Below are 18857 nucleotides of genomic sequence, written 5' to 3'. Positions count from 1 at the left end.
GGTAAGATGGTGTATGGGTTTCCACACCAAACTCTCAGGAAATTATAGATTATAAATGTTTCATGATTGGCAATTTAAGATGGTTAACTAGTTTCCTCAGATGTTTTCACGAGTAATGATGATATTGCATACTAGAACTCTTAATTAAAATAATTTATTGCATAAAATGTACTAAAAATTAGTTAATAGATACAGTTTTAAAAAAATAATAAATATCAATAAATATGTTAAAACCAATTTTTAAAAAACCCCAGTTGTATAAAAATTGAAATGCCCCGGTGTTAAATTGCACTAAAGTTTAAAGTGCAGAAAGTGTTTACATTGCACTATAAGGGTATTCCAATATAGATGTTTAATTAACAACAACTCTGCTTTCTTAAGTTGTTGTTAATTAAACATCCATATTAGAATAAAACTTTGTTTGTAGAAGAATATACAATTTCTGGAAAACTCTGCTTTCTTAAGTTTTCCAGAAACTGTATATTCTTCTACAAACAAAGTTTTATCTCTTCGGCAACTTCACCAAACATAAATAATCAGACAAGTATTTAAACTTTTTTAACTTTACTTTTTCAAGCTTTACTTTAACCATGAAAGATTTAATCAAGGAACTGACCCCCTTTGCGTTAACATTTTGTCTTACAGAATCGAAATCCCTTGCTTCTAATAGGAATGAACCTAGAAATCTGAGAGGGTCTTTTACTAAAGATTAACTTCAGTTATCTGCAGCAGGGCCCATTTTATTCCTATAGGCCCTGATGCAGATAACACGAGCTAATCTTTAGTAAAAGATCCCCTAAATTTCAGGTAAGTACCCCCTTGAGAGGTCCTTTTAACAAGGTGCGCTGAAAAGTGGCCTGCGCTGGTGTATACGGGTGTATTGGACATGCGCGGGTTCATTTTTCAGTGCACCTGCAAAAAAAGGCCTTTTGTGGGGGGGGGGGGGGGGGGGCTGAAAATGGACGTATGCCAAAATGAAAATTGTCGCATGTCCATTTTGTGCCTAAGACCTTACCGCCATCCATCAACTTAGCGGTAAGGTCTCATGCATTAACTGGGCGGTAATTGCCAGCACGCTTACAATTCCGATTACTGCCCGGTTAGTGCCGTGCACGCTTACTAGATGTGTGTAGAAAATGAAATTACCGCCCGGGCCACGTGGTAGCCGGGCGGTAGTTCCAAATTGGCACGCAGCTTAGTAAAAGTCCCCCTAAATGTAAATATAGAGTCTCTTTTGAAGCTGTACGGTGTGATGGGTAGACACTTAGCTGAGAATGTAGACCTTGCTTGAATGGAAAAACTTTGGTATTTCTTGTAAGGTGGTACACTTGCTGCTCCAGCGTTGTCTGTGTGATACTTCTGGCAACCTAATCTTTAACCAACTTAAAGGGAAAAAAAAAAACCTATCTCCTTATTAGATGTAAGCTTCTGTGGAGGGAAGTTGTCTGCATATCTTGTCACACTTGCCACCTTTCCGCACTTCCAGCCCACTCCACTCAGCTGTTCCTGCAAATGGCTAGCTCATTGTTTTTAACTGTTACAAATTGGTCCTATGGTGATATAAAATAAAAGGCCAGCAAGATTACCTATTTGCAGAAATAGCTAACCATGGGGCCAGCAGAAAGGAAAAACACAGCACCTGTGACCCATGAGGAAGGAAAGGTCAGTGTGCCCAACTTCTATATATTATTCAATGTAGACAATATGAAGAAGGGTGTGATTCTGGGGAGATAGGACAGTTTCTAAAGACAAGAGTCAACTCATATAAGTACAAATCAAAAATCACAAAGCAAACCGAGGTGACACCTCTGTGAGTGAGTATTTTTCAAAACCTGGACACTGCATCAATGACCTTATGGTCAGAATACTAAGAGGTAACATTAAAATAACGAAAAACATTTGGAGTTAAAATGATAAAATATCTTGACACCCACCAGAAAGGACTTAAAAAGGATCGGGGTTTCCTATCACATTACAAACCATAAAACTACACTGTTTTATCATCTTCAGGTTACCTATCCTCCTCTTTGTTACTCCTTCCTCCACCCCAACCAAGTCATTGAAATGTTTTTCATTTCTCACTATATATATTTTGACATTGTCATCTTTTGCCCATAACCGACCTGAAGAAGGTAGTGTTACCTTTGAAAGCTTGTCAAAAGAATAGTTAGTCCAATAACTAGGTATGACCTTATCTTCCTTTCTTTTGTTTTTTTCCTGTTTGTTACTTATAAGGTGGACAAACATGATGGTCACTCTACTTTTCTCATCCTTGATGAAATCCTGGCCTGCATCTTTGCTATGGGCTTTGATGTGGTACTAAGCAAATGGGAGGATTATCCTCATTCTTCCCATCTCAGAAAAGCAGGCTATTCAGTGGATAACACACTAGTAAAAAATTAAGGCAAGGTTTAATAATGCAACAGAAAAAGAACAAAAGTAGGAATGGCAAACAGACCTTCCAACAAAAGCAAGGAGAAACCACCAGGTGGTCAAGAGATAAAAAAGCCAAAAATGTATTTGAAATTCACAAATGTAGGGGCCAAAGGGCACTTATGAAAACAACAGTGTATCACCAGCAGGTGTACAATGAAGCACAATTAGCACAACAGTAGAATCATTAGTATAACAGTAGACTCAACAGACAACTGTGTTTCAGCAAACAATGCCTGCTTCAGGAGTTCTAACATCTAAAATGCTGGCGTGCCTACATTGTACATGAAAAACAACCTCTAGGGAGAAACAATATATGCTGATTGAACGGACACCGGAACTAGCAAACTGCAACAAAACTCTGTATTCATGAGATCAGCGTATACCCCTGGAGTCTATATAGTGCAAATTAAGTTGCGCACACAAATCCAGTTGTATTCTGGATTTGCGCACACACCTTGATTAGTTAACAAGCCTATCAGTGCCAATAATTGCCATTTAACAAGCAATTATTAACACTAAGTGGCATTAATTAGAATTTATGCGCAGAACTGTCTAAGCGTATTCTATAAAGTGTTGTGTATAAATTCGAAGTTGCACAGTTGAAAAGGGGGTGTGGCCATGGGCATGGAATGGGCAGTGCTTGGCCATTTCTAAAATCTACATGCGTTGTTATAGAATACACCCGTTCGGCTTATAATTTAGGTGTCAGTATTTATGCCAGTTTTTATTTGGCATAACTGCCAATGACTACATTTAGTCACGCAGATGGATGCTCAGCGTATTCTATAAACCATGTGTAAATTTCGGTTTATTCTATAAAGTACGCCTAAATTTAGGCATATTTTGTTTTGGCGCCAGTTTTGTAGACCTGATATGTAGAATGTAGTCCATATTGTTTCCCCGTGGAGATTGCTTTCCATGTACAAGTTGGCACTCCAGCATTTTAGATCCTGAGACTCCTGAAGCAGTTAAGCGATTCTACTGTTATGATAATTGTGCTTCATTGTACATCTCTTGGTGAAACACTGTTGTTTTTGAAAGTGCCCTTTGGTCCCTACATTTGTGACTTTTAAATACATTTTTGGCTTTTTTTTAATCTCTTGACTTTCTGGAGGTTTCTTCTTGCTTTTGTGTGTCACACGTACTTTGGTTCTTTTCGCATTGCATTACCAGTAGGGTTTTTTTTCTCCTTCTTTTGCTATTTTTTTTAGTAAGCTTTACTAATGCTGCAGAAAAGAGATATGGTTGAGACTATTTATGATCTTCTCTTATAAACAAATTGATATTTCATTGAACAAGTATAGCAGATAGTAAACACGGTAGTGAGCGAATTCAATAAGGACTCCCCTCTGGCGTTCTCAGTCTTGAATTTTGCTTTAAGATATTACCTCATACTCCTGGGAGAACTTCAAATTGTCATTCGCTTTTAATCTTTCAATGTGATCTGCGAGTTCCAAGATGGGTATTGGAGGATGGCTAGCCATACCTGTTGAAGGAGAGAGAAGGGAAAGCAGTTTTGAAAAGAACTGGCGGCAAATGCACTTCTGATCCAAATTTACAATGCACGATACATGTGGTCAGAACAGCTAAGATTATGTAATTAATACAGATGCTGTATGTGGAGGAAGCAGGCAGTTTGGTTACTCAAAGCAGGACATGCATATTCCCAAGCTAACAATTCCAGTGTAAAAGAAGAACATTATTATGGCATGAATCAATGGAATTAGGCAGGGAAAAATGAGACCATTAGACCTGATGCTGACTTCTGCTTTGAGTAATGACTATGTCATTTCAAACTCCTTCTCCTGCACCATGTGAAATGGAAATCTGCTTAGAATTAGATGGCAGGAGGTGAGCCAAGGACACAGCAACTGAAATAGGCCTAAAAGGGAAAGTGTGCTATCTTAGGAGAAAACATAAAAGTGACATATAATCAAGGAAACTAAGAATGAAGGTCCAGGGTAACTAGTGACACCTGAACTTGCAAGAGAAAGGTAGTAAAGAAAAATATTGACTAATTAATGAAAAAGTGAAATGGTAGCTTGAGAAGGACTATAAATCTATGTTTCACAGATGTAAGGTTTTAACTAGACCATATATTTTATAACTTATAAGAACAGGAATACGTGTTGATTTCCTTTATATTTTATGAGGGATATAGGTGACTGATATTCATATTTCACATGCAACCACAGACAACTGATGTAACATGCAACACTGATCACAGGCAAAAAGAAAAACACATAAGACAAGGTTGAACAATGGATGAATGATGTTCCAAAAATGTTTTCACTAGTAGCAGATTGTAGAGGCAGGGGTTGTGGGAAAAAATAAGAATACAGTGCATCCAGCTATACAGATCTTAGCCAAGCTAATATCTTTCAGATAACCTCACCCCCAAATTCCCTTGGTCAACCCCCAAAAATACTTACAATCTACTTCAGGTGTAAACATCTTTGTCTACTGATACAAAAGTTAAAAAGGAGAAGACACGGAAGGAATGGGCAGGGGGCTAACCAGCACAGTCTACCAGCTGTAGATTTGCTATTGTATTTCAAGTTCTTTGTTTTTAAAAATCAGTTTTCATATATCCAACACTACTCCCACCCTCAGTTCTCCTTAGAAAAGCAACAGGCTCTTATTTCTCCAATATAATGCTTGACTCACCTCAAAATAGATCGATAAGGCTGAAACGCCCTTGGAGCAAGCAGTTACAGCTGGCTAGAGAATGTGAACTAGTGTGCCCTGGAGGTGATGTGGTCAAATTCTGGAGGAAAACTATGATCGAGTGAGGGCGCTCAAACTGGAAGACTTAGCAAGCATTAATTTTGGTCATAGAGCGAGAAAGGTGCCATGGTACAACAAATCCCATTTGCACTGATATTGTGAACTACCTGTTATGACTCTGTGGTCATGACACAGTATTTTGAGTTATATTAAAATGACACTGAAGAGTCACACTGACCCTAATCCTTCTTATACTGCCACAGGAAGGCACTATTTCCCAATTAAAAAAAAAAAAAAGAGTTCTTATTTACTTGAAGAAGTATTAAATGGATAGTAGGAAAGAAGCCAAATAAAGGGGCTATCCTGGAAATCTTAGGCATATCACTGTATCTTCAATTCCTTTGGTCTAATTTTCTCTCGGGAGAATTAACGTTATGGTGGCAGATTTATCTGAAGAGTGAGTGGATACATGCTTAGCATTACTCCGACGGCTAAACTGATCTGATCCAGATCAAGCACCCCAGTGGAAAGTATGGGAGCGAAAAGTCACAAGAGAAACACTAGACTTGTTCAAAAAATGGAGGTGGACTGATGTACATCTATTACAGTGCTTGAACAGAGAGAATAACAGAGACAAAGATGTTTAGACCTTTTCGAGCGAATCGTGGGAGTGAGTTATTATCATATAAGGACTGAGAGGTAGTTTGGCTAGAGAGGGAGGACACAGAGCCCATCAGGGAAGCGTAGGGGACTGAATTACTGTTCAAAGCTGTAAAAAGTAAAGCCAATTGGAGACGGGAAACAAACATTAGTAACAGTATAGGAAAAGATCATCAAAACCGCACAAACATACAGAAATATCACACACACACATGCCACAGATGTGCAGGCATGTAAACACGCTAGCACATCTGACCATGTAATCAAGAAGTTGTGCTCAGAGACAAAAAAATGTACAGAAATCTAACTGCACTCAATGTAACAAAAACAAAACAAACAAACAAAAAAAAACAAAGCAAAAAAATTCCATCCCTTAAAGATGTCACTGAGCGTGCAGGATCTCTTCATAATTGATTGGACCTGATGTGGCAGAGATGCTTTGACAGAGGAACAATAATCAACAGAAAAAAACAGAAAAGTTTCTTTGCAGGGGAATTATTGTATTTTCTATTACAAGACAGATCATTTATTTTAGCTATTAACATTTATATCTGGAATGCAACAATATAAAGCATATTTGTTTTCCTGTGTATGAGACACATGTATTAAATCAAGTTTACCAACTTGTTTCACTCAACAGCTTGTTCAACAATTCCTACACAAATCAACATACAAGAGTAACACTCTGTTTATGCAATTCAAATTAACTGCAATACGGCACATGTAGTCAAAATGCAATAACCATCCACAGTTAAAAACATTTGTATACATAAATAGAGTCCTTATTCAATGAATAAAGTGATGACTTCATTACATGCTGAAATGAAATGCTTTGTTCACCTGTTAAATAGTTTTTGTGAGAAAAGACAAGTTTAGGATTAGATTTACTAGCCTGCATTAATGTGCCAGCACAAGTTTAATGCCATTTAATGCATGTTAATCTAATTTAATGTACCCTATTGTTTCAAATAAACACCCAGGCTATTATTAGAAATGGCAATAATACTCAGATATTTAAGCCTGCCAGGGAAAGGGTGAAAATGTTAATATGAAAAGCAGGGGTGGTATTTTATAAAGTATGGGCCTGATTCTGTAAAACGCATCTATAAAATAGGTGCATCTAAAAATAGCGCTTAGCTCTATTCTATATAACATGCCTAAAGTTAGGCATAGGGCCAGGGAATATACCTACATTTAGATGTGGCCATTTATGCCACTGAAAACCTGATATAGATACCTGTGCATTCTGTAACCATGTGCTTAAATCTGTGGAATGCCCCTGACATGCACACACTCCTCCCATGGCCGCACCCCCTTTTCAGCTACTCACAAAAGGATTTGCATGTGCCTATTTTTGGAATAAGCCTAAAAAAGATACGCGTGTAAATTCAAATTATTGCAAAAACATCACTGATTGGCTTGTCAGTTAGTTAAGGTGTGTGTGTAAACTGGACGCATGTCCAATTTAATGCACACAACTCGCCGCACCTTACTATACTACTATAAATCACTTCTATAGCACTACCAGTCGTATGCAGCGCTTTACAATTGAACAAGAAGAAGACAGTCCCTGCTCAAAACAGCTTACAATCTAAATGAGGACAAACAGACAGGACCAAAAAGAGAAGGGAATCCGGGGGTATGAGGGTAATTCTGTAAAAGGGAGGCCTGTTATATGCACTAGTTATGGCACCTAGAAAATACAAGCACAAATGGTTGAAAAGGCATGTATATGATGATGTGATTGCTTACAAAAGAGATCCTCAAATCCAGTCCTCAGGGGTCCACAACTCAGCCTGTTTTCAGAATTTCCACAATGAATATGTATGAGATCTATTTCCATACAATGGAAGAAGTGAATGTAAACAGATCTCATACATATTCATTGTGGAAATCCTGAAAACCAGGCTGGGTTGTGATCCTCGAGGGCTGGATTTGAGGACCCCTGGGTTACACCAACCTTATGGCAGGTATAGACACCTGCACCCAATTTTCTCCCTTTTCTGTCTCTGTTCTCAATGATACTGTAGTTTGTAAAACACTTTGATTGTTGACGGAAAGGCGGTATATCAAGTGCCAATAAATTATAAACAATAGCATGTACACACATAAATGACAGAATTCTATAATTCACCTATGTACCTGGGGTCAGGGCTGGCTGGAGTGATTGTGGTCTTGAGTTAACTTGCTTCACGTCCCCCACCCTCCGCATCAATGCACACCCTCCCACCCACCCACATTGGCACCCCCTCAGCTTAGCTTACTGCTCCCTGTATAGTCTGGTGTTTCTCTCCCCCCTCCTTCCCTCTGCAAGGATCCAGCATCTTATCTCTCTTTCTTCTCCCTTTCTCCACTAGTTCAGCATCTCTCCCCTTCCCTCCTCAATCCCCCAGTCAAGTCTCTCCCTTCCTTTCCTCTTCCCCCTGCCCCTGTAGTATGACAAACAAACAAGGGGTTGCCAGCAGCAGTAGTGATGAAGACAAGTTGCCTCTGGCCAATCCCTGGGTCTTCCCCCTGCAGCCCTGCTTCCTCTGATGCAACTTCCTGTAGGCAACACATGGCAAAGACTAGAGAAGTCCCAGGGCCAGCCAGAGGCATTCGGTAATTGCTGCTAATGCTAACTCACAGCAAGTTTGCAGGACTGGGGGAGGGGGGAGGAGATAGAAGGGAGAGATGGTAGACCGTGGTGAGGATGGGGGGTTGGGAAGAATATCAGATTGGGGGAGGGGAAAAAGATTAGAGAAAGGGAGGGAGAGAGGTAAAAACGCTGGACTGCAGCAGTGTGAGGTGGGGTGGGGTGGTGGCAGCAGCGGAGTGGGGAAAAGCACACAGTGGGCAGTCAAAACAGCCTCTGAGTCCTGGCCTGGATCTACCTGCCTGCACTACCCGATTGGCTGAATATAAAACAAAGGTAAGCTGGGCCTGTGACTTCAGAGGCTGGGGATTTTGGTACCCTATATCACCGGCGCTCTGAGCCAGTGGTTCATCTGGTCCAATATATTGGCCAGTGTTGGAAACAGGATACTGGGCTTGATGTACCTTTGGTCTGTCCCAGTATGGTGATGCTCATGTACTTATGTAATGATTTAAGCCAGCCTTACCTGGGGTCATTTTATAAAAGCCCCATTTTGTATGAAAAATTCAATTTTTTGCACGTTAAACCCTGCTTTACATAAGTATAAGAGCTTTTATAAAATTATTCCATGGAGTGTTGTTTGGGTGTAGTGCAAGAATTAGAAGGCATGTGCTAACATTTATGAAATGGCATCAATCTACTCATAATTACTGCCAGTTTACCCCTGGGGTTTCTTTTTTTTTTCTTTTTTAAAGAAACTGGTGCCTACTTATCTTTATAAAATAGGCCCCTTCTCCACTTCTAAACCTAGGCAACCTGTTATAAAAATTGCCCTCCTTGTGCATTATCTCAACTTAACACGTTAGTAGACCAGGCCCTTATATTGAAACTGAAAGGAATAAGACAATCATCATTATTTCTATTTACTTCAATTGATATTTTCCAAGCTTTCAGGCCTGCAGTGTGGCACCCTGTTTTGCATGGCAGGGCAACCATTAAACTGCCCAGCGAGGTTTTCCCTTTGAAAATCTGGGCTGCTGTGCGCATCATAAGCACAGAGTATCTGCAAAGTTTGCAGTGGCACTAAAAAAGCTGCAAAGGCAAATGCTAAAAACGAAAGAACGATGCATATTTTCCTTCCCTGACCTAATACTACCCCCTTTTGAATTTGGATAAAATAAGCATAGATTTTTACTTGCAGAAAGAGAGGGCAATAATCTAAGTGCATTTAAACAGACATTTACATAAATGAAATCTTTTGTTTGCTGTCTGTATATTGGCAAGTAAGACACCACTGACTTTTCTAATCACCACTGTAATGTCTACTTAAAAATGTCTGAAATAAATATTAATATTTGTTCAGCTTTCTTCTAAAGTTAGACTTCATCGGTCTTATTCATGTAATCATCTTATTAGTATTACAGTGCATATTGAGGTACATGCTACACATAACTTACTTTAACATTATGAAAAACTGTGTTTTTATAATTTCAAATAAATTCCCTGGTACATTATCATCACCCCTCATCTAGCTGGAAGAAATTAAGGTCCCTTTTTACCAAGCTGTAGCAAAAGGGGGACTGCGCTGGTGTCGGTGTGTGTTTTTGATACTCGCCAAGGCCCCCTTTTACCGCAGCCAAGTAAAAGGTAGGTCTTTCTTTTCTGCAGGAAATGGCCATGTGGCAAGTATAGCACATGCCGTGCTGCCATTTCGGGGGGAAGCCTTTGACGCCACCCACTGAGGTGGCAGTAAGGGCTCCTGTGCTAACCTGGCAGTAACCAGGCAGCGCACAGCACTGCCCGATTATTGCCGGGTACACACCAGTGCTACAAAAATATTTTTGTAGTGCCAGATATGATGGCATGCTGGGAGTGAGAACTACCACTGGGCTACTGCGGTAGCCCGGCAGTAGTTCCTTTTTAGCGAGCGGTAAACCCACATTGAGCTTACTGCCGCTTTATAAAAGGGGCCCTAAGTATGCATAGAGTGCAATGTTTCATGATAATCTGTGTATACAAAAAATATCAGTCACCTGATGAATCAGAGCAGCTCTTCCTTCTGAAAGATCATATTCTGTTAACAGTACTGACCATTCCTGTAATGAGCTTCTTTAATCAGTGGATTGTTAATAAAGTTAACATTGAAAAAATATATATTTCTTTGAGACAATGACTTTTTTTTTTTTTACACAGGTAATTACTGATTATACCAGGTAAAAGGCTGGCTAAAAACTGCCCACCTCTTCCCTGGATAAATTTCATGTATGGTCCCATAGTGCATATAAGTCTAGTCATATTAGAGAAGCGGATGGAATTTGATATACCACCTTTCTGTGCTTACAATCAAAGTGGCTTATATATTACTGTATATATGGGTACTTATTTTATTTCTGGAGCAATGAAGAAATAAGTGACTTGCCCAGAGTCCCAAGAAGCTGCAGTGGGAACTGAACTATTAAGCTGCTCCTCCACTCCATTAGGTTACACCTCCACACAAAACCACATACTGGGCCTTATTCTATAAAGGTGATGCTCTTAAATTTAGGCTCCTAAAATCTATGCTCTTACTTTATGAGCATAATTTACACTCCAATTTATGCTCCTAAATTACAAGCATAATCTATTTTGGAGCATAAATTTAGAAGCATCACCTTTATAGAATAAGGCCCACTGTGAGTTACATTTACTGATGTGTGCTAAAACCATTAATGTGTTTTATTGGTAAACAAGTTCCATTGCATAAAATGGGACCTGCATACCTTAATGCCTGTTAACATGCATTAATACAATAGTGCCTTTTACTAAATTTAGCTTGTAAATTGTAATTTCAACTGTACACACTTTATTTTTCATGGGGAGAAAAAAGCAGGTACATATGTTTGTGGACTCATACTGCCCAATATTTAAATGGTTTCTGGCCGGTTAAATGGAAGTTAGCCAGCTATCTATCGATATTCAGCAGCTATCTCCAGTTAAAAATTGCAAGTTAGCACCTAGTGGATAAGCGATTATATCACGCCATTTAACCGGCCATCCGCCGATATTCAGTGCATCACCAGCTAAGTTTCACTGCCAAAATAGTATTTATATCTTTGTCCGGTTTAAACTTAACTGGCCAGAGCTGAATATCGGCTTCACCAGTTAAATTTAAACCAGCCAAAATACACCCAGATATTCAGGGCCGGTCACCGGAAACAGCTCGGCACTGAGTATCTGGGCTCAGTGATGTCCACAGGAGGCAGCCCAGCTACCTCCCACAGTCTGAATATCGGGCCCACAGTACCTAGGGCAAGTTTCCAAAAATACTAGGACAAGGGGGCATGCGTTGAAGCTGCAGTGTGGTAAATTTAAAACGAATCGGAGGAAATTTTCTTCATTCAACGCATAGTTAAACTCTGGAATTCGCTGCCGGAAAAAGTGGTTAAGGCAGTTAACTTAGCGGACTTCAAAAAAAGGTTGGACGGCTTCCTGGAGGAAAAGGCCATAGAATGTTATTGAATGGACGAGGAAATAATACATTATTTCTAGGAGGGGTGGGAGGGGAGGTCCGCGGCGCATGCATTCCCCAACATCGTACACGACGAGAGGGTATATTGACCCTGCAGCGTTCTGGCAGTCTATATATGAGTCAGACTGGCCTGACCCGGTAGACTCAAACAGCTTCCTCCCCAATTGGGACAGCCGTTGCAGACTTACTTTGGACGCCATAGTGCCACTTAAGGTGTGTTCTATAAAGAGGAAAGTTGCCGTTCCGTGGTTTAATGATCACCTTAGAACGCTTAAAGCAAAAACCAGAAGACTTGAAAGGGCCTGGCGTGCTCACCAGGACACTCAATACCTAATTGCGTGGAAGCAGTCTCACAGGAAGTACAACTATGCAATCAGACAGGCAAAAAAACACTATTTCAAAAAGAAGATTGGCCCGGATTACAATGATGCCAAGATACTCTTCTTCTTTGTAAACAAACTCATAGATGTCACAGTATTTACCACTACAGGAGAAGGCACCCCGCCTGCTGCAGATCTAGCTAAATTCTTTCAAGACAAACTCAAGAAACTGCAGAGCTCCCTTCCGCAGAACAATTCTCGCATTGACTACCACTTTTATTTATTTATTTATTTATTTATTTATTTATTTATTTGTTGCTTATATCCCACATTTTCCCACTCATGCAGGCGCAATGTGGCTTACAGAAAGTTAAATAAGAATACAATCTTAATGGATAGTCAAGCATCTAACAGCGTGAACTATATAGAATAGGGGACAAGGGATACATTAATCGACATGACAAGTTGAGGGGTAAGTCTTAGCAAAGAGGAATGTCTTTAACAACTTCTTAAAAAGGGCATGGTCCGCTTGAGTTTTAAGGTGATGAGGTAACGTGTTCCAGTGTTTGGGACTCCAGTAACAGAAGGACGAGGCGAAGATTTTCTTGTATTTGACTCCCTTACAGTTCGGAAAGTGGAGGTGGAGATAGGACCGAGCAGCAGGGTTGGCATTTCTGTGCGGAAGGTCGATCAAGGGGCGCATGTAATCCGGGGCAGACCCATAGATGATTTTATGTGTTAGGGAGCAGATCTTAAAAGCAATGCGCTCGTGTACAGGCAGCCAATGAAGTTTAAAGCGCAGGGGTTCGGCGTGTTCAAAACGCCTTACTTTAAGGATGAGCCTCGCCGCAGTGTTCTGAGCCGTTTGGAACGTTTTCAATAAGGAGGCCTGGCAACCCGCATAAATACCACTACAATAATCCAGATGGGAAAGGACAAGCCAGTGGACAAGGGTACGAAACAAGTCTCTGGGAAGGAGGTATCTGATGCGCCGAAGCCTCCACATTGCCTGGAACATTTTTTTAGAGACCAAGTGTACATGATCGGCCAGCTGGAGGTGTGAGTCCAGATGCACTCCTAAAAGTCTCAGACTGTTGGCAATCGGGAGGGCCGAGCCCAGAACTGGAAGCATAGTGTCAGATACATGAGCGTACGTGGACGAGAGGATGAGACAGTGAGTTTTTTCCCTGTTTAGCCTGAATCGAAACACCTTGGCCCAGTGTTCTAAGGTGGTGAAACATGCATCTATGAGGTTGGCAACTTCTGATACTGAGGATTGAAAAGGGATGTAGACTGTAATATCATCCGCATAGATGAAAGGGTTGAGGTTTAGATTTGCAAGTGCTGTGGCTAACGGCATCATCATAATATTGAATAGGGTAGGAGAAAGGGGGGAGCCCTGAGGGACGCCACAGGAAGCATTCCACGGTTCTGAAGTGTGGGAGTTCACCATGACCTGATAGGACCTTGAGGTCAAGAAACCCTTGAACCATTGCAAAACTGGCCCTCCTATACCGAAAGAATCCAGTAGATGGAGTAGGAGTTCATGATCCACCATATCAAAAGCACTAGACATGTCAAATTGTAACAGAAGAATCTTCCGTCCAACCGATAGTTCTCTTCTAAAGTTAGATAAGAGAGTGACCAGGACAGTCTCCGTGCTGTAATGAACTCGAAATCCTGATTGCGAATGGTGGAGGATATCAAAACCTTTTAAAGGTAATCAATAGAAATCAAACAAAATAAAACATGGAAAAGAAAATAAGATGATACCTTTTTTATTGAACATAACTTAATACATTTCTTGATTAGCTTTCGAAGGTTGCCCTTCTTCGTCAGATCGGAAATAAGCAAATGTGGTAGAGGACAGTATATATAAGTAAAACATCCAAGCATTTCATTGACAGTCTAACAGGGTGGGGATGGGTAGGAGGTATGCATGGGAACATCAAAGCATTTCAGAGATAGTCTAACAGGATGGGGGTGGATAGGTGAGAGGATGGTGATAAACAGAGCAATACAATTTTATGGTTTATAATGGGCTAGAAAACCCAGATCTTTGTTAAGTCCTGTCTGTTGGGTGTCAAAATATTCAATTATTCTGACTTCAAAGGTATTACGTTCCTGTATTGTTTTAAAGTTACCTTTCAGGATTCTTACTATGAAGTCACTGGTACAGTGATCTGGTTTTGTAAAGTGCTGACCCACAGGGGTGGGAACCCGGCTGGCACCAGTATTCTTCATGTGATGTCTATGTAAATTAAATCTTGTCTTTAGCATCTGGCCTGTTTCTCCAATATAGCATCCTTCGTTACATTTTTTACACTGAATGATATATACCACATTGGAAGATGAGCATGGGCAATATTCCTTTATGTTGAATATTTTTCTTTATGAATGACTGTGGGGTCCTGTGAAATGTTTTGGCATAGCTTGCAGCTGGATGTATTGCAAGGATGTGTGCCATTCTCTTCTTTTTCAGTCTGTGTTGGGAGCTTACTTCTGATTAGCTTGTATTTCAAGTTGGGTGGCTGTCGGAAGGCTGGCATTGGTGGGGCTGGGAATATCTCTTTCAGTAATTCATCCTCTTGGAGTAGAGGCTGAAGATCTTGTGGTGATGGGGAGGGGGGGGGGGGGAGAATTCTATGAATGGTGCTCAAAGTTAGGTGCCAAGAGGAAACTATGCTAAGCACTATTCTATACTCTAGGCCAGTGGTATACCTAGCTTACTTGACACCTGGGGCTGATCATTTTTAACACCCCCCTCCTCTATATGAAAAAATTATTTGTAGTAATAATCCACGAGTTGCACAACAAGGGTGTACCTAGGAAAAGGCAGCATCCTAAACACTGTAGTAAGAACTAGAACATCACTACACCAATTGTAAAACTAAAAAAGACAGATTAGTACAGTTTGATCCTGCACAGTCAATGCCAACAGAAAACCACAAACTAAAAATAGAAATATGTAGACAAAAATTAAACTGAACTCCCAAGAAGCCAGACTCTGCAAACAATGCAAAAGAAGCAGTGATGCATGTCCCCTACTACTGTGCAAAATATAAAGACAGCAGATATAAATTTGAAAAAAAACCTTGTCCAATATCAATCACCACTTTACAAATTAACAAATAGAAATAAAACATAAAACATAAAAAATGGAAAATAAGATAATACCAAACAGGATGCTAGGAATCATTACGAAAGGGATGCAAAATAAGACCAAGAATATTATAATGCTTCTGTATTGCTCCATGATGCGACCTCACCTTCAGTATTGCGTTCAGTTCTGGTCACTGTATCTCAAAAAACATATAGTGGAATTAAAAAAGATCAAAGAGGAGTGACCAAAATGATAAAGGGGATGGAACTCCTCCCATATGAGGAAAGGTTACAGAGGTTAGGGCTCTTCAGCTTGGAAAGATGACAGCTGAGGAGGGATATGATTGAGGTCTGCAAAATCCTGAATGGAGCAGAACGGGTAAAAGTGAATCAATTTTTCACTCAAAAAATACAAAGACCAGTGGACAATCAATGAAATTACATGGAAATACTTTTAAAGCAAATAGGAGGAAATACTCAAAGAACAGTTAAGCTCTGGAACTCTTTGCCAGAGGATATGGTAACAGCGAGGTAAGTGTACCTGGGTTTAAAAGGAAGGAGAAAAGGGGACTTGATATACCACCTTTCTGTGTTTTTTTTTTTTTTTTTGCAACTACATTCAAAGTGGTTTATATAGTAAATACAGACACTTATTTGTACCTGGGGCAATGGAGGATTAAATGACTGGTTGAGAATCACAAGGAGCTACAGTGGGAATTGAACCCAATTCCCCAGGAACAATGTGCACTGCACTAACCAGTGTTCTACTCCTGTTTGGACAAGTTCCTGAAGGAAAACACCAGAGTTTGTTATTGAGATGGACAAGGGAGGAAGCCACTGCTTGCCCCTGGATTGGTAGCATAGAATGTTGCTACTAATTGGGTTTCTGCCAGGTACTTGTGACCTGGATTGGTCACTGTTGGAAGCAGGACACTGGGCTACATGGCTCATTGGTCTGATGCAGTATAACTTGGTCTATCACTGCTGAAACCTGGTTTAAATCCTGGTGCCCAACTGATGGCACTTGGGTATATAGATAACCCTATTCTATAACACTATGCCTAAATTTTGGCAACGCCTCTGACCCACCCATACCCCCTCCCATGGCTATGCCCCCTTTTCAGTTACTTGGAAGACAATTTAGGCTTGGAGTGTTATATAATAACACATAGGCAGATCCGTACATGAATCCTAATTAGTGCCAATTAATGTCAATAATGGCTTGTTATCTAATTTGCACATGGATCTGGGATTCACACCTAAATTTCAGCAACCCTTACAGAATCCAGTGATTTGTAAGTGGCAGCCCCACCCATGTGAATGCCCCACTTTGCATTTACGCACTATACCACTTATGTGTGCTCTTACGGAATAGTGATTAGGTGTTTTGCTACCAATTACATGCAGAGGCATAAACTTACCCACAAAAGTGTCAGTATTCTGTACAGCTACGCACTCAAGTAGCACCTTAATGACAGTGCCATGTTATAGCATTACCCCTCATATGCTAGTTAATTGTTTGGGTTAGTGGTGTACCATTCCAAAAAGACCATAGAGACCCATGAGGCCAAATGTTTACACAACAGTCTTACTAGAATTGACATTATTACATTGGAAGGTGGAAGTGCCGGATGTGAACTCAAAAGGGGCATCATCCACTCAAGAGGGTGGAATACAAAAGAGGAAGGTGCCTTAAACAGATTGATATCTGCCCAAGAGATGCTTAAGTGTTAACTCCAAAACCTCAAGGAAATATCTCATGTTCTTTTCCTAATATTTCTAGGGCTTGTTATATTTCTAGTTCTTTAGAGAAACTGGATGAGGAGGACAGAGAGATGCAGTGGCGTTCCTAGGCTGGCTGACAGCCGGGGCGGATCGCCGATGCCCCCCCCCCCCCGGCGAAATTACCCCCCCCCCGGATGTAGCATGACCCCCTCCCCCCAGGTGCATTTTTACCTTTGGGGGGGTGCCGAGCACCTGTTGGCCGAGTCCGCTCGTTCCCTACTGCTCCCTCTGCCGCGGAACAGGAAGTAACCTGTTCAGCGCAGAGGGAGCAGCAGGGAGGGAACAAAAGTCAGGTACAAAAGGGGCAGACTAGGTGGGCCAAAATGGGTCGTTCCCCTGACATTTGTATTTCTATGTATAATTAAGGAACAAGGAAAACATTTTATTTTCATTGATACTAATCATTTCAGAGGCTTCCTGTAACAAATCTTGAGAGGTGGTCATTGATGCCGTTCAGGAATTCAGGACTCCTAGTGTGTCCGGTTGAATGGTATTTTTGTAGGTATACTGTGCTTGCTGGATTGAATTGTTAGCCATATTTGAAGCTGACACATGTATATGTTTTCCTTATTTTTGCTAACTCTTTTCATTTTATGTATGCCAAACTACTACTACTACTACTTAACATTTCTAGAGCGCTACTAGGGTTACGCAGCGCTGTACAATTTAACAAAGAGAGACAGTCCCTGCTCAAAGAGCTTACAATCTAATAGACAAGTGAACGGTCGGTCCGATAGGGGCAGTCAAATTGGGGCAGTCTGGATTCACCGAACGGTAAGGGTTAGGTGCCGAACGCAGCATTGAAGAGGTGGGCTTTAAGCAAAGACTTGAAGACGGGCAGGGAGGGGGCTTGGCGTAAGGGTTCAGGAAGGTTGTTCCAAGCATAGGGTGAGGCGAGGCAGAATGAGCGGAGCCTGGAGTTGGCGGTGATGGAGAAGGGTACTGAGAGGAGGGATTTATCCTGTGAACGGAGGTTACGGGCGGGAACGTAAGTGGAGATGAGGGTAGAAAGATAGTGAGGGGCAGCAGACTGAGTGCATTTGTAGGTAAGAAGGAGAAGCTTGAATTGAATGTGGTATCTGATTGGAAGCCAGTGAAGTGACCTGAGGAGAGGGGTGATATGAGTATATCGGTTCTGGCGGAATATGAGACGTGCAGCAGAGTTCTGAACAGACTGAAGGGGGGATAGATGGCTAAGTGGGAGGCCGGTGAGGAGTAAGTTGCAGTAGTCCAGAGAGTGTTTGGAGAATTTTTAAAAATATTCCTTTTTGTTGCGAATGAATCATTGCTAGTCTTGATTTACTCTTTGTAAAACATTTTGTAATTTGTAATTTAACCAAAAAACAAAAAAACCCTCAAGGAGTGTTACTGGATAAACACCCATACTCTATTGCTGGCAGTCGGATATATTTTTGGCACTGTAACAGGGAATGACTGGACAGACTAGTTGTTTTTTATTCTTTACAATCTACTACTACTACTTATTTCTATAGCAGTATAAGATGTACACAGCGCTGTACACTGGACATAAAGAGACAGTTCCTGCTCAACAGAGCTTACAATCTAATTAGGACAGACAAACAGGACAAATAAGAGATGAGGGAATTACTAAGGTGGGAATGATAAAACATGGGTACTGAACAAGTGAGTAAGGGTTAGGAGTTAAAAGCAGCATCAAAAAGGTGGGCACTTAGCCTAGATTTGAAGATGGCCAGCGATGGAGCTTGACATACCAGCTCAAGAA

At 40.8% G+C, this 18857-nt stretch overlaps 1 protein-coding gene across 12 annotated transcripts in view; it reads right to left on the bottom strand.

Annotated features, from left to right (window-relative positions):
• Nucleotides 1-18857, bottom strand: part of PTPRD (protein tyrosine phosphatase receptor type D) — a 1064164-nt gene that overhangs the window by 270274 nt on the left and 775033 nt on the right. For all 12 annotated transcript variants that reach the window (XM_030194293.1, XM_030194296.1, XM_030194294.1 and 9 more), the window contains one exon: nucleotides 3825-3922. In XM_030194293.1, coding sequence (XP_030050153.1) covers nucleotides 3825-3922 — 98 coding nt within the window. The remainder of the gene's footprint in view (nucleotides 1-3824; nucleotides 3923-18857) is intronic.

This window comes from Microcaecilia unicolor, chromosome 2 (assembly GCF_901765095.1).
Source record: "Microcaecilia unicolor chromosome 2, aMicUni1.1, whole genome shotgun sequence".
NCBI lineage: Eukaryota > Metazoa > Chordata > Amphibia > Gymnophiona > Siphonopidae > Microcaecilia > Microcaecilia unicolor.
Note: the sequence above shows the minus strand (reverse complement) of the source record. Positions and strands in the feature narration are given on the sequence as shown.